The sequence below is a fragment of the Ursus americanus genome, chromosome 30, assembly GCF_024610735.1.
Source record: "Ursus americanus isolate L20-20 chromosome 30, mUrsAme1.1.p, whole genome shotgun sequence".
Lineage (NCBI taxonomy): Eukaryota > Metazoa > Chordata > Mammalia > Carnivora > Ursidae > Ursus > Ursus americanus.
The window spans coordinates 13,113,463-13,128,538 of record NC_142156.1 but is presented as its reverse complement, the minus strand read 5'-3'; the positions used below and the strand labels follow the sequence as shown (position 1 = coordinate 13,128,538).

At 35.0% G+C, this 15,076-nt stretch overlaps 1 protein-coding gene across 3 annotated transcripts in view; it reads right to left on the bottom strand.

Annotated features, from left to right (window-relative positions):
• Positions 1-15,076, bottom strand: part of MED13L (mediator complex subunit 13L) — a 297,747-nt gene that overhangs the window by 120,858 nt on the left and 161,813 nt on the right. For all 3 annotated transcript variants that reach the window (XR_015722325.1, XM_045776132.2, XM_045776142.2), the window contains exon 4: positions 12,323-12,406. Coding sequence is in view for 2 of the 3 variants with exons in the window: in XM_045776132.2 (XP_045632088.1) it covers positions 12,323-12,406 (84 nt within the window). In the remaining variant the exon portion in view is untranslated. The remainder of the gene's footprint in view (positions 1-12,322; positions 12,407-15,076) is intronic.

Genomic DNA, 15,076 nt, shown 5'->3' with positions numbered 1-15,076 from the left:
GCTTAACATGATTAAGGAATAAGGAAAGACAGTGTGTATTCAATTAAATATGTGATTATAGTCTGTGTTCCAAGCCAGGTTACAAGTTTTTAAGAGATTGGGTAAACAGAGGGCTGTAGAGATAAAGTTAAATAGTAAAAGCACATCGTCCCAATTTTTGTTATTTTCACAAAGTGGGTGTTTCAGGGATACCACAATGTCTTGCTCTTTACGTAAGGAACTCTAGTTGAGGGTGATGTTTCTTTTCAATGATGAAATTAAGGCCTAGAAATATTACTTATTCAAGGACACAACAAATCATCAGCAAAACACAGCTGTATTTCAGATATGTGAACCACACTCTGATATAAAGCTTAAATTCTAGACTTTAAAATTAAAAATAAGAAACAAAAGATGGGAGGTGGCATGCTACACTGAAATTGATACAATGCTTTTAAGACCACTGAGAAGAAGCTTAAAATTCTCCAGCTAGGGGCACCTGGGTTAAGCGTCTGCCTTCAGCTCAGGGCATGATCCCGGAGTCCTGGGATCCAGCCCCACATCAGGCTCCTCCGCTGGGAGCCTCTTCTTCCTCTCCCACTCCCCCTGCCTGTGTTCCCTCTCTCGTTGGTTGTCTGTCAAATAAATCAATAAAATCTTAAAAAAAAAAAATTCTCCAGCTAATATTCCCACTTTCTCTTCAATGAAACTTACCTTCTACATTGTCTTTTGTTGTTTAAATATCTCAGCTGACATAGAAAAAATTTAACCAACTATCTTCAATCATACATACTAAGGTATTTCTTCGTTTTCTTACATTCTCAGTACCAGGTAACACTGTAAATTATACTGGTCAATTTCAGTAGTACATACTAATACTTCAAATGCTGGCCACCAATGTTCCTTCTAGGCTCTTCTGTGTACAACCAATTTAGAGAGCCTCCCCACCTTCTTTCTATGAGGCATGTTATAATCTCAAAATGTGTTTAGGCTGCTTCTACTAATAAGAGTTGCAATTCACAGAGTACCAATGGAGGACAACATCCAACAGAGTAATGTACGCTTTTTACTAGGAAACACTGGAACTGAAGTAACTATCCATCTTAAAGAGCCCAACTGCTCAAACTTGAGACTTGAGCAAACCTCTCAATAAGAAATAAAACTGAGGAAAAACTCACACAAAATCAATTATTATAGTAATCAAAGATCTGTGACCAATTTATAAAATATAGTATTTTAAACAATCATTTTAAAAAAAGATTTTATTTATTTGAGAGACACAGCGAGCGCATTGTGGGGGGGGCAGGGTTGAGGGAGAAGGAGAAACAGACTCTCCACTGAGCAGGGAGCCCAACCTGGGGGCTCCATCCCAGGACCCTGGGATCATGACCTGAACCACAGGCAGATGTTTAACTGATTGAGCCACCCAGGGACCCCTAAACAATCATCTCTTAAGAATAGTAAAGGGAATCTTTTTTTTTTTTTCATGACATAACTCAACATTTTGTTTTGTTAGATGACTTTTAAGACATCCTAGGACAAACTAAATAGATTTACAACAAAAAAGTATATTCCATTCAATTCAACCAAACCTTCAATACTCTTTGTACTAGAAATTGTAATAGATGTTGAGTAGAATAAAAGAAAAAAAATTATGCACAATGGACACCAAAGTAAGTATGATTCTGTTCTAAAGAATCAACGATGGAATGATATAGGAATGGAAAAAAAAAAAAAGGAGACTAAATTCTCATTTCCTTAGTACAAATTCAAGTGAAGAATAAAAATTTTTAAAAACAAAACAAAAAAATAAATAAGAACAGAAGTAAAAACATACTCTTGATAAATTTAGGGGTAAAATCCCAGGGAAAAAAGCAGCTAGAAAACTTGCCTCAGGGGAGCAGCTCAAAGAAGAGAGATCAAAGTTAACTTGATGCCAGGGGAGACAGAAAGGTTGGGAAAAAAAGAACATGCACAAAGAGAAAAGGAGTTTAGACAATGCGAGGAATTGTGAAGGGCACCTGTGACTGGACAAAAAGGCTTCTACTGGGAAGCAGAGATGCCAGATAAGTGTGGATAACATCCAAAACATAGCTGACACCCCATCGTGTTCTTATGTGGGAGAGTACCTCACCAAGAGTAGTCTGACAGAAGTTCGTACAGAAAGTAACCGAAATTTAAATAAAAAGCGTAAAATATGTATTTAAAAAAAAAGTCTACACAGGGCAGAGTGATTAGAACCAGGAGAAACCTGAAGTCAAAAGACGCAGACAGGCAGAAGACTGTAACAAGAGACCCAACATTAAGACAAGAAGGAGGCTCCATAATATATGTTAGTATTGCATCTTAGCACCCAGAGTTTTCCAAACTCTTTAGCCATAAAAATTAAGCTATAATGCTTCAACCTTACACAACTATTAATAAAACCCTAAATGAAGTACATATTATCACACTCAACTGATGGGTTCTCAGATACACATTAATACTTTCTAAGAACCATACTTAATAAAAGCTTTATTTTTATAATATTCTTGAACACTCCAAATATACCAAAGAGGTAAGCCAAATGACTATAAAGTATATTAGGTACTCTCCATTTTTTTCCCTTTGATTCCTTTATATAAAAGGTCAGCAACAGAACTACAATGCAAATAAGTATCATGTTTTAAAACTCATACCAGAATGGAGATGATTTCAATCAGACCTTAAAATATGAAGTAAAAAAAGGTCTTTAAAAACAGAGAAATAGCTCGTATTAATATTTTAGGGGTAGAATCAACATACAATATGCTACTTCTCATATAGCTTGTGGCCATTATATATAAACATTTATAGAAATACTTAATTCACTTAATGCAAATTATATATATCAAAAATATTTGAATAGCAATCTCCTCTCATACAAGAACTACCAGGAATATAAAAAATTGTATTTATCCTTAGCTTTTTTCAAAATAATTACTACCACCTCTTCCACCACTAGTGACAGCCAACCACCATTAAAACAACAGCCACCGGGTGCCTGGGTGGCTCAGCTGGTTGAGTGTTTGACTCTTGATTTCGGTCATGATGGGTCATGATCTCAGGGTCGGTCGTGGAATGGAGCCCCACGTCAGGCTCCGCACTCAGTGAGCAGTCAGCTTGTCCTCCTCTCTCTGCTCATCTCTCCACTCATACTCTCTCTTTCTCTAATAAATAAAATCTAAAATCGGAAAACAAAAAACAAACCAGCCACACAGGTTCTGTGCCAGCCACTTTATGATATCTTAGTCCTAAACAATCTCAAAAACAACCTCCATTCTACAAAAAAAAAAAAAAAAAAAAAAAAAAAAAGCAAAAGCAAACCTAGACTCAGTTGTTTTAAGGAGAGTGAAATTTGCTTATGTAATCTTAACATTTCTAATTACATTTCATTAAAATGATGAAGAGAAGATGTGAGGAAGAAAATTACGTAAAAGCAACAATTTCAAACAGTATTCTTAACCTTCTTTTAAGAAATGAACATTCTTGCCTAAAAGTGAAAGAGAAATGTCCTGAAATCCAACTCTAATCTGTAATGCTTTCCCCCTGCTGCCAACATCCTACACAGATGCCATAGTCACAACATTTTACTGAAAGCACTCATAACACCTTTCAAGGAAAGGACCCATTTGGTCCTTTCTTTAGTTTGGTAACCTCCTGGACTTCCCTTTCTCTTATTGTCCTGTCCCACTTCTCATCCTACCTCTTTCCCTGAAGGAAATTAACAAGGACTATTTAGGAACACATTTGTAAAGCTTTAAAAGTATTCGGGACGAGGCTTTATATAAATGTCAATTTAGAAAAGAAATAATAAAGAATTTTCATACCTTTATATTTTTAAAAATATGTTTAGTGCTTATAAATCTGGGGAAAGAGACTATAAATGTTAATACTTTTAAAACAGAAAAAACACAAAAGCCATTAATTAATAAATTGGGAACAATTTACAACACTCAAATATTGGAATCACCCAGAAAATAGGTGTCATTTCATTAACTAATTATAATATTAAAATCTAAGTCTCCTACAAGGTGATTCAGGCCCAGGTGCTAAGCCATCCAATTTTTAACGAACAATGCAAATTTAAGTGAAGCACAAATAACAGCAGGGTAACTAAGGATTGTGAAGTTTTATGTCCTAAAATGTTCATTAGGTTCCATTTCAGGTAGTAACAAAGTAGCTCCCTCCAAACCAACACATCTCTCCCTGCAAAAAAATAACCAAACTTCTGAAGAAAATATTAAAATCTGCTAAAAAATAAATGTTACTAAATAATAAAGTTACTAAATACAGGCAAGAACTTAGAGAGCGGACAAGAGTCTACACTTGAAAAGAAGGAATGGCACTGTGTGAGCTTTCCCTTTCTTTAAAAAAAAAAAAAAGTTTTCAACAAGAGTGCAGATTGAACCACATGGGTTGACTGAAACTGATACAAATTCCACCTCCAATCTTACAGGCTTTGAAGAACCAGAGGACTGAGTTCAAAGAGACCAAGCAGCTAAAAACGAGAAAGGAAAGCCTGAAAAGAAGACAGTTCAGAGAAAATTCTGACCAAATCTCTGATAGACCCCCTGAATTATGTGCAGCTAAGACTACAACAGTGGTTTCTCAACCAGCGGCAATTTGGCCTCCCAAGGGACATCTGGCAATATCTGGAGACATTCTGGGTTGTCACAACTGAAGGAGGAAGGCACTACTGGCATTGAGCAAGTGGAGGCCAGGGATGCTGGTAGGCACCCTCCTGTGCATAGGACAGTATCCACAACAATCATCTGGCCCACAATGCCAACAATGCTGAGGCTGATGAAACCTTACATTAAAAGAAGTAAAAAGATTTCAACTGCTACCCACCACAGGTGAGACAGGAGGTTGGAGTCTGAGTTCAGATAAAGTTTACTGCTTTAAAACAAAACAAAAAAACTAAACTAAATCAACATTCTTCAGAGAAATAAAACAGAATCCAGAGTCTTTATATTATCTATAATACTCACAATATCATTCAAAATTATTCAACAGATGAAGATACAACAAAATCTAACCCATAATGAAGACAAAAGATAACCAATGGATATAATCCAGATATTATATTTAGTACCCAAGATTTTATAGTAATTATTTTAATTATGCTTACAGACATAAAGGAAAATGTGCTCATAGTGAATTAACAAAATAGGAAATATCAGCTGATAAGTGGAATAGAAGAGATCCAGTGGAAATTGTAAAACTGAAAATTACATATCAAAAATAAAACATACATTCACCAATTATTTTTACTTTTAGAGCTTCTTTCAAAATCTGTCTTGTGCCTATGTTACAATGATTTTCACTAAATCTTGACTATAATTATATTAAAAACTAAATGGAGGTGTAAAGCATGAGATCTTCTAAATAATTTAAATCTGATAATAGAAAAACAATGGTTAATATACCTTTTATATTATATATATATATTATTTTATATACCTCTTATACCAGAGATATATGGTATATACAACAAAAAATTATAAATAGTTATCAGGATTCTCCTATTTTTGAGCCATTCTGGAGAACTAATTTATACTTAGTGTGGCTGAATTTTCCAACTTACAATTAAGAAATGTCCCCCCATCTCCTTTATGGGCAGCCTACAAAGTCATTTTATAAATAAAAACACAAACATATAGATGTGTACATTTTTTAAAAACATAGTTATTATAATAAAAGCAGGAGCAGTCATCTCCCCTAGACATGTTTGTTTTTAACTTGCCATAAAAATTTCCCACATGCTATTGATAAGCTATGAGAAATGATGAGTAGAAATGACCTTTCAGGCACATATATTTTATACTTTTCTAAACTCTAAGACACCAGCAAAGTAGCTTAAATTAAGCTATTTTACAAAGCAGGAGGTACATAAGCATTCAATTTAAAATGTAGTTTATGCTGCTCTCCCTGCTTGCACCTCCTCCCTCTCTTTCTCTCTAACAAATAAAAACTTTAAAAAAAAATAAAACTTAAAAAAAATAAAATTCATCTTATTTCCAGAATAATCACTTTCATTAATCTATAAGAATTAGGTATTTGAAAAACCACAATACACTTCTATAGTGCTTAGATTCACCAAAGTTTATACGAAGAGAGAAACTTACTAAAAACAACATCCTAAACGAGGCCAGAGGTAGGAGCAAATTGAACACACTTCCTTTATGCTGCCAAAAGGTTAATCATTTGAACCTCCATTCATTCATGTCCTGACCCTTAGTTGACTTTTTTCCCTAAGAAAGGAAGGGGCATTTAGCTAGGACATCTTAAACAAAGGTAAAATAGGTGGTCAGGTATGTTATAAAACTAAAACAACAGCTCAAATTAACTCCCCCTTGGTACTTAAAATGTCCTCTCCTCTCTTCCTAATCTGATTACGAAGAACACTGCTGAAATTAACCACCCCCCCACCCACCTAACCCCCCCCCCCCGGGAAAAATCAAATTCCTTGGATTGGTTGGTAAACAGAGGAGTCACTTTCTGCTTACAACAAAACCAAACACACCCAAAACAATATGCTCCTGGTGGTAGAGAAAGGAAGAAGGAAAGACGTGTATATGTATATATACACATACATACATACACACACATACATGCACATACACACACACACATACACACACACACACACACACACACACACACACACACATACAGGGAAAGAAAGAAGGAAAGATAGATACATAGGCAGGCAGGCAGGCAAACTGACTAATTCGGGGCATGCCTGGATTCTACAGTTCCCCTAAAATCAGAGAATCTGAAAACTGAAAGACCTTTTGGAAATAATACTGCTAAAAGTTAAGTCCTACAAGGTCAAATAGTTAATGGAAGATCATCCATATTTCTGGATGGATGGTCTAGTGAACAAGGAGAGCTTTGTTTCCAGCTTAGTTTCAATCCACTAGTAGGAATGAAAAAGGGAATTACAGCAACGATATTCATCCAAACTCCCTAGTACATTAAAAAACAAAGTATATATTTTACTGCAAGGTGTTTAAAATCCTTCTTGAAAGCAGGCAGTATATATTGAAACACATTTTATTTTAAACTACGGAAGTCAATTATTACTGCTGAGGATATAGGTTTTGACTGTATTCTCCTTTAGAGTACTAATAGAACAAAAAAAATTTTTTAATGGTGATAATTCTGTTTGGGTTATTAAGGAAAAAGGAAACAAAGAAAAACAAAGTAAAAGAGCTACCTGGACAGCATATAGTTAACTACCATCACCTCCGGGTGAACTGCTCTCTCAATTTAACATCCTTCTCTACACAATGTTTGTGAACAAAACAGAGTGCATGGTATATGAAAGACACTTTTTAAAACCACAGACAGTTATCACTGAGTTTTATCATAGGCTCTTCTTAAATGCTTCTCTCCTCCCTTCCTAGATGCAGCAGTTCTTCCCTTCGCAGCTACTTGTAACAAACATAGAAAGAACCCTATAATTCAGTACCTTCATTTCAACCCCCATTTATAACTCAAACTACTGTAACCTCAAATTCATCACTCCACTGAAACTGCTCAAAGTACATCGTCACCCTGACTACGTAAGTGCCGAGGCTATCCATCCTTTCAGTATGTATTTTGCAGGGCCTGTATGACAGACACAGAGAATCATGAAATTTTAACAATCCATGGTTTTGGTGACACCAACCCTCCTGGCTCTCATTTCTCATTTACCTTTCTTAGTCTCCTTATGTATTCCTTTCTCTACCCACCTGCAAATGCCAATGAACCTCAACTCAAGACTCTAACCACATCCCTCTTCTCACTTTGCACACAGTTCTCAAATATATTCAAGTGACAAAATACACAGTATCTTCTGCTATATCTTATCAGATAAACCAGCAGAAAATGACTACAATGACTACATGCTTTACAGATTAAAAAAAAAAAAGGCTGTGAAACTATGATGTGTGATTAGATAAGCCCATATTGTTCCATTAATATTCTTTTATGGATTTCCCATCAGCCAGCCTCATTACCAGACACATGGCAAAAGGCACCACCTGTAAAAAGTAAATTTGTGATAAAAACTGAAAAAAATGATCACCAATGATCATTATTTTTCTGGACACTACGAAGAGATTCCCTTTACCTTTCACATTGCAAGTACTTGTTTACATGTCTCTTATACTCTGATGAGGGATTCCTTTCCCTGCCTTTTCATCTATGCACTTCTGGATGGAAACACTGATAACTGGGCCATCGTAAGAAAAGTACAGGAAAGAGGAGGACAGGAAGATGCCTGAGAAGTAAAAAGGGAGGCAGGGAAGGTAGTGATAAGGAAAGAGAAGGCAGGGAAGCTTTAAAGTGCTTTTAAATATTCTCCTACAACAAAGTACTTCATTTTGTTATAAAAAATTCATTTTTTTTTTTTGCTATTAAAACCAGAAGGTAAGGGCATTTCTTGAATATATAGTGTGAAAACATAAAGAAATTAAAGAAGTAATCTCTGGCTTAAAAGTAGAAAAAATACCCAAATAAAACAACACAAAAGCAGTCAAAATTATATACTCCCAATTGTGTATGAGCTCCCGTACATGCATATCTGCTAGCAGCACATACAAAAGTAATTAGAATATTTAAAAGTATATAAGGCTATTTGTAGTACCATCCAAGAGCAGGTAGGTTTGTCCATGAGGAAGAAACAGCTGAGCAATTCAGAAAATGCACCAGCAAGTATATATTTGTGTTAATTCAACTACTGTACACCTGATACCAGAAAAAAATCAAATGTCTGATCTGTTACTGGGAGCGATCAATTATTTTACTAAGATTAGCATTCAAAAAATAAAGTGTATAAACTTCAAATTCTGCAGTAATCAAATATGGGCTGACACCAGACTAGACAGAAAGAATCTCCATGAATAATTTCTAAATTATTTTAAAGGAATATATTTCTCACTGTTTTTGTTTTTTTTTTTTAAGATTTTATTTATTTGAGAGACAGAGAGAACACAAGAGGGGGAGTAGGGACAGAGGGAAAGGGAGAAGCACACTCCCCACTGAGCAGGGAGCCCAACTCTGGGCTTGAACCCAGGACCCTGAAATCAGGACTGAGCCAAAGACAGAGGCTTAACCAACTGAGGCACCAAGGTGCCCCTTCACTAGTTTGTTTTTAAGCATATCCTGGAAGGAAAAGTTTTTTCAAGTTCAACATACTTTAGAAACCCAGAAACTTTGTATGTTTGATGTTAGTAGTGACGACTCTTTAGGAGAAAGTCACAGTTTTCTTTCCTACTTATTAAATTCCTAAGGATATGAAGGATATGAGTAACAAAAGATGTGTTACTATAAAGAAAAAGACAATATGAATAAATTTCTTTTATCTTCTCGGACCTGCCTGTTCAAATTTTTATATATATGACATATAATAATTTTTCTAAAATTATCCTGACCATGATATCGTATCAAACATGAAGAACTCTTTTACAGCCCATCAACAAGTGATTTAGTTTTGCTATCAATACAGAGAGAAATTACAGCTCAGGAAATCATATGCTGTTAATCCACTAGGTGAAACTATTCATCAATACATTAATTTGTCAACACTATTAGAATTATTTTAGCTACATAAAATACACTGTTTGTTAAATCATATTTTTATTCTATTGAACAAAAGTATCTATATGCTAGACCTACTTAATTTTATACTTAGAACACTACTCTTTAAAGTATATTTCTCTTATTTGTATCTAATGGCATCAAATAAGAGCATACCTAAAAATACAAATTTGTACATAAAATTTTTTTAGCACTTTTGCTTTTTTGCAACTTAAGTATAAACTAGCCACATAAATTACCTCATTTAATCTTCACAATAACCCTTTAAGGTAGTAATTACTATCATCAACTCAATTACAGCCAAAAACAAAGTTCAGCTCACAAAAACTAAACAACTTGTCCAAAAGCTTATATAACTTCTAAAGAGAGGCATGAGATGCGATCCCCAATCTTCTAAATCCAAATGTCCTCATCAGCATCACTCTGTCTATCCAAAATGACTTGACCACTAAGATCCTGTTTCAGCATCCAACAAGAGGCTCTATTTTATTCAGAGAATAAAAGTGGGGGAAAAAAAAACACTATACCTAACAATGTTTTATTACAGCAAATAACAACTTTTTAAAAAAGATTTTATTTATTCATTTGAAAGAGAGAGAGCATGTATGGGATGGGGGGAGGGGACAGTGAGCATGGAGCCCAATGCGCCAATGCAGGGCTCCATCCCATCTCAGGATCAGGAGATCATCACCTGAGCCAAAGGCAGACGCTTAACTATCTGAGCTACTCATGCGCCCCAGCTAATGCCAACTTTTAAAATTGAATGTTTGGTTTAAAAATTTGCCAACTGTTAACAATACCTCCTAAAATGATTTTTTTAAGATCATTAACATTTCTACACTACAATAAGATGAAGTTCTACATTCAACCATGAGCATAAAATCTAAAAATAATGAAATAATTCAATTATAATGTTCAGAAATCAAAAGCCTCCCAGTTACAAATCAAATATCTAAATATACTACAAGTATTATTTACATCTGGTTTGCTAAAGTTAGGAAGACTACTGGGATGTAAATCCCATTGCAAAGATATATAGACATTATACAAAATAGATTTGGTAACTATATTTGACTTCAAACATTAGTTTTTACTACTAAAATACTAATTGCTACTCTTTCAATCCCTATGTTATTTCCAAATTTCCCCTTCATCCCCAAATTGCTGTGAAATCATCATACAAATACCTCTAGCTACTATTCAAAAGCTTTAAGACTGGCTTTGATAGCTCACCATCAGTGACCAGCGTAAGAACATACACCGAGCATGGAGAGGCGCACAGGAATGAATGGGAAAGATCATTTGCGAAAGCAACTCCATATATAACCATTCACTTATCAACACAAAAGCTCAAACCTGAAACACCAGGTCAGCCCACCTGAACCCCAAACCAGTTACAAAAAAATCTACATCTTCTGTAAATTTAAGGAAATACTAAGATTAATTATGTCCATGGAACAAATGCATTAGTCAGACCAAATCAATATAAATAAAAGAAAAAAATCCTCTCCATCAAAGCATCTGTAAACAAAACCACACTTTTACACACCCATACACACCAGTACTCTTTAATTTTATTATCCTTTTCGGGCAAACTCTGTTATACAAAATACCTATTTCCTATTTAAATATATTTTTTCGTAAATCCTAAAGGATTTGAAATGTACTAAAAAAGGGAAATATTTTAAAGAAGTTCATGGTGATTTGGCAAAAAAACAAAAAACAAAAAAAACCCAGCCTCTAATTTATCTGATTTGAAAAAGGAAAACCCAATTTTCATAAATTAGGCTTGGTTAATGAGATTCCACAACCACTTCATCAAAGCTTTAAGACACACAGATTGGAGGGAAGGCTGCTAATGCTAATTAAATCACCGGTAGGAACAAGAAAGTTAAGAAAGTAAAGGTTCCAAAAGAGGCAGGAGCTGCCAGCCAAAATTGTGGCAAACTACCTAAAAAGATCTAACCTTACAGCTACCATGTAAAGCTCCAAGAGCTCTTATCTGCAGCCAGAAGCTGGAATCCTCAGCTTGGGGCAAGTTCACACACAATAAAATAGAATTGAGATTGTGTGCACTCCTCTTCAGAAATGAAATAATCACCCATCAACTTATGACTCCAATTAAGTATATGCTGTGTTGAGGTAAGTGGAGTAAATATTTGGCTTTGAAGGCTCTGGTGTTTGATCCTGGTTTGACTGATCTAAAATTCCATGCTTGCTTACTATAAAGGACTGCCTTTAAAGCCATGCATACAATAAATGATGGCTAAAAGTTTAGGATTGTTTAGAAAAGTAATTCACAGTCCTGGTTTGAGAATTCTCAAAGAAGTATTCACTGACTTTTAAGGGGCATCAATCAATTCTATAAAAATTATCACCATCTGAATTCAGTTGACTATTTTTAAAGTTATGCCATGTAACACTTTAAGGAAAAAAGATTAAAAAAAGGGACAATGAAAATAACAAAACAGAATATTTTAATTCAAAATAGTGTGGGAAGAAGGGGCTTAGACATGGGTTACTGATAATCTTTCTAATCCAATTTCCAATATTCCACAAAAATTTAATAATAGAATATTTAACAAACTGTGATCCAGCAATCTATTTCAATACATCTACATTACTAAGATTATTAGAAAATAAATAAATAAGCTGCTTCCCCCACCCACCTCTTCCCAAAACACAGTTGTGGCCAAGCAAAAGGAATGAAAACTAAAAGCGTAAGACTCACCTTTTGTTGACTGGTTTTTCATCCTTTTCATAGGGTCGGACAAACCACTTCCCAATCCTAACGAAGTTCTTATCCATTAGGCACCTATAATAATTACACCAAGAATTATATTTATAGTTTCAATAACAAATTAGCAAGTCATTTAATCAAATAATCACAGATGAGATATGCTACTGAAAATAAAAACATCACTAATTAAACTGTCAAAATGTTTTATCACTTTAAATTCTTACGTTATAAAATGCTGAAAGAACTTTCTGACTTTGCGTGTAAATTCTTATTATGCATTATTCTTGCACAAGGAAAAAATTATGCACAATTAATTGGTGGATGTATTCCTGTAATGTCTTCAACTTCTGAATTACTTAAAATCCAAACACGCTTTTGCATTATTTCAATTCTTGGGTCATCAAGAATGTTGGGGACACCATCAACATTCCTTAAGAGCACCTCAGAGGTATTCTTCCTAGCCACTGATGCTCATTTCACAAGTCGTAATGCTGACTTTCTGGCTTGGCATGTGATATGCAATGCTGTTGCAGAGACTTCGGAAACAGAAACACTGTAAGCCTCTTCTACTTAGGTATTTTCTTTTATAGATGTGGTGAAACACATGGCTATGGCTTTGCAGGAAACAAGGAACTGCAGCCATTTCTTCAACAGCGATTATCCGATTCCCTCATATCTAAGATTGTGCCTCACTTCTCTTCCATGCTGTATTACGTACATTCTGTTTCAATGTCAAATTATAGGGTAATCTTTTCAAAGACATGTTAAATGGCAATTGAACGCAACTCATATAATACCAAAAATGCACACAATTCAACTGAAGTGACAACAATACAGACAGCTATGACCAAGTTCACTTGTGTGCAGGCAGATGACAGCTATATCGTAACTGCCATCTGGCCAATTCCAAGATGCCATCATTTTAAGGAGTATCCCTGATTTTAAAAATATAAAAATGTAGGAGAAAATGTACATTTTGAAATTGATGAAATACAGTAATCCCTAACATTATTCAATGAAATGACACATATTTTGTAAGAAAACCTGTCAGAAAGTTGGATGTAATTCTTCTATCCACCAGTAAAAGAGCTATACAGCAATTCTTTATTCAATATTCAGGCAATTCTGCACGTGGCTTTTGCCTCTGTAATTTCCATACCATCAAGGAGGATGGAAGCAATTCAAGCCTTCACCCAACTCATTACAGGTTAGATGGCTTAGTAAAAAACAATAGTTTCTGCTGGCCACAATGTAAATCCCTGTGGGCAAAGCCAATCTGGAGCACTGCTGCACCAAAAAATCACTGGCTTCAACTGCTTTTATTTTGAAATAGAATTTCTACAGCAATTTTCCTTGTTCACAATGTAGAAAATGATTTTTTAAAGCAACCCAATCTGTCTTACTAAGATTATAAATTAACTTGCTTTTAGAGTTAAAGACCATGTTGATTCCATTACAGTTAGAATAGGAAATGTGGAATACCCAATTAGGTGGAAGTACTCAAGAAGCAAAATTGAAAAGGTATCTCCACAGTTTATACCCTAGCTCAGAGACTTAACTGTATTCATCAGGCAGGCAGGCAGGCAGGCAGGATGGATGGATGGATGGAAAGACAGGTCCACTGAAAAACTCTAGTGTTTGGTAACAGATTACTTCCTCCAGTAATACTACTAATAACGACCACTAGAATCACTACTACCGCCACCACATTTATGACCAAGTGCAGTATAGCATTTAATTATTGTAAAGTCTATTATGAGACAGATGTTACATGCCAATTTGTATACATGAAGAAGCTAAGGCACAGTGAGAATGTCACCTACAGGAAGTCACACAACTAACTGACAGCAAAGTGGGGAGTAAGCCCAGATCTGTATCTGATCACAAGGCCAGAACATTTAACTATTACCATATACTGATTCTCATGCTGTCACATTTTGCAATTCCTTCCTCATTTTCAAAGTCCAGATACATCCCATAATTGATGAGCCTATTTAATGTTTCTTTATTCTCTAAGAGCTGTTATTAAGTTGAAGGTGTTCTTAAAAATCGATAATGCTTAGCATGAAAGCAATGGGACATGTAACAGGTACAAAATCACATAAACACTAAGTGTGGTCTTCTACTGACACATATCCTCACTTATAATAAGTACCACTTTAAATAAAGTATTCATACTTTCATATATGTCTTGAAGGTCAGAATTCAAAAGAATAACATAAAAAACAACATGAATTTACGGTTTATGCACAGAAAATAACAAGGCTTTAGATAGTAAGAATATAAAAGAAAAACAGATAAAATATCTCTGACTAAAGAAGACAAAGTGTAACACTTGTTTTAAAACCCTTGCCCTTCTATGAAATAAAAGCCACGAACTCTATTTGTTGACTTCAAACAAACAAGGGCTTGGGGGTAAAGGAGCAGCACATAGCCAAGACCACTCAAGTACAAAGGCAAAAGGCAAAAAGCTAAAGAAAATCCTGAGAGTCTGACTCTCTGTGCTAACAAATCTCCCGGAATTCCCACTATAAATCCTACTTCATCAGGCAATGTTAAAAAAGGTTATCATCACTAATAACACAAAACAGCCATGGAAACTACTGAACCTTGAACCTGAAACTATCTGGTTCCAAATGATAGTCATAAATGACTCCGTGATTTTCAATTGCTAATCAGTTTCTATGTGATCAGTGATTTCCTACACAATGAAACAGAAACATCAGAACACAAAATTGCCACAGG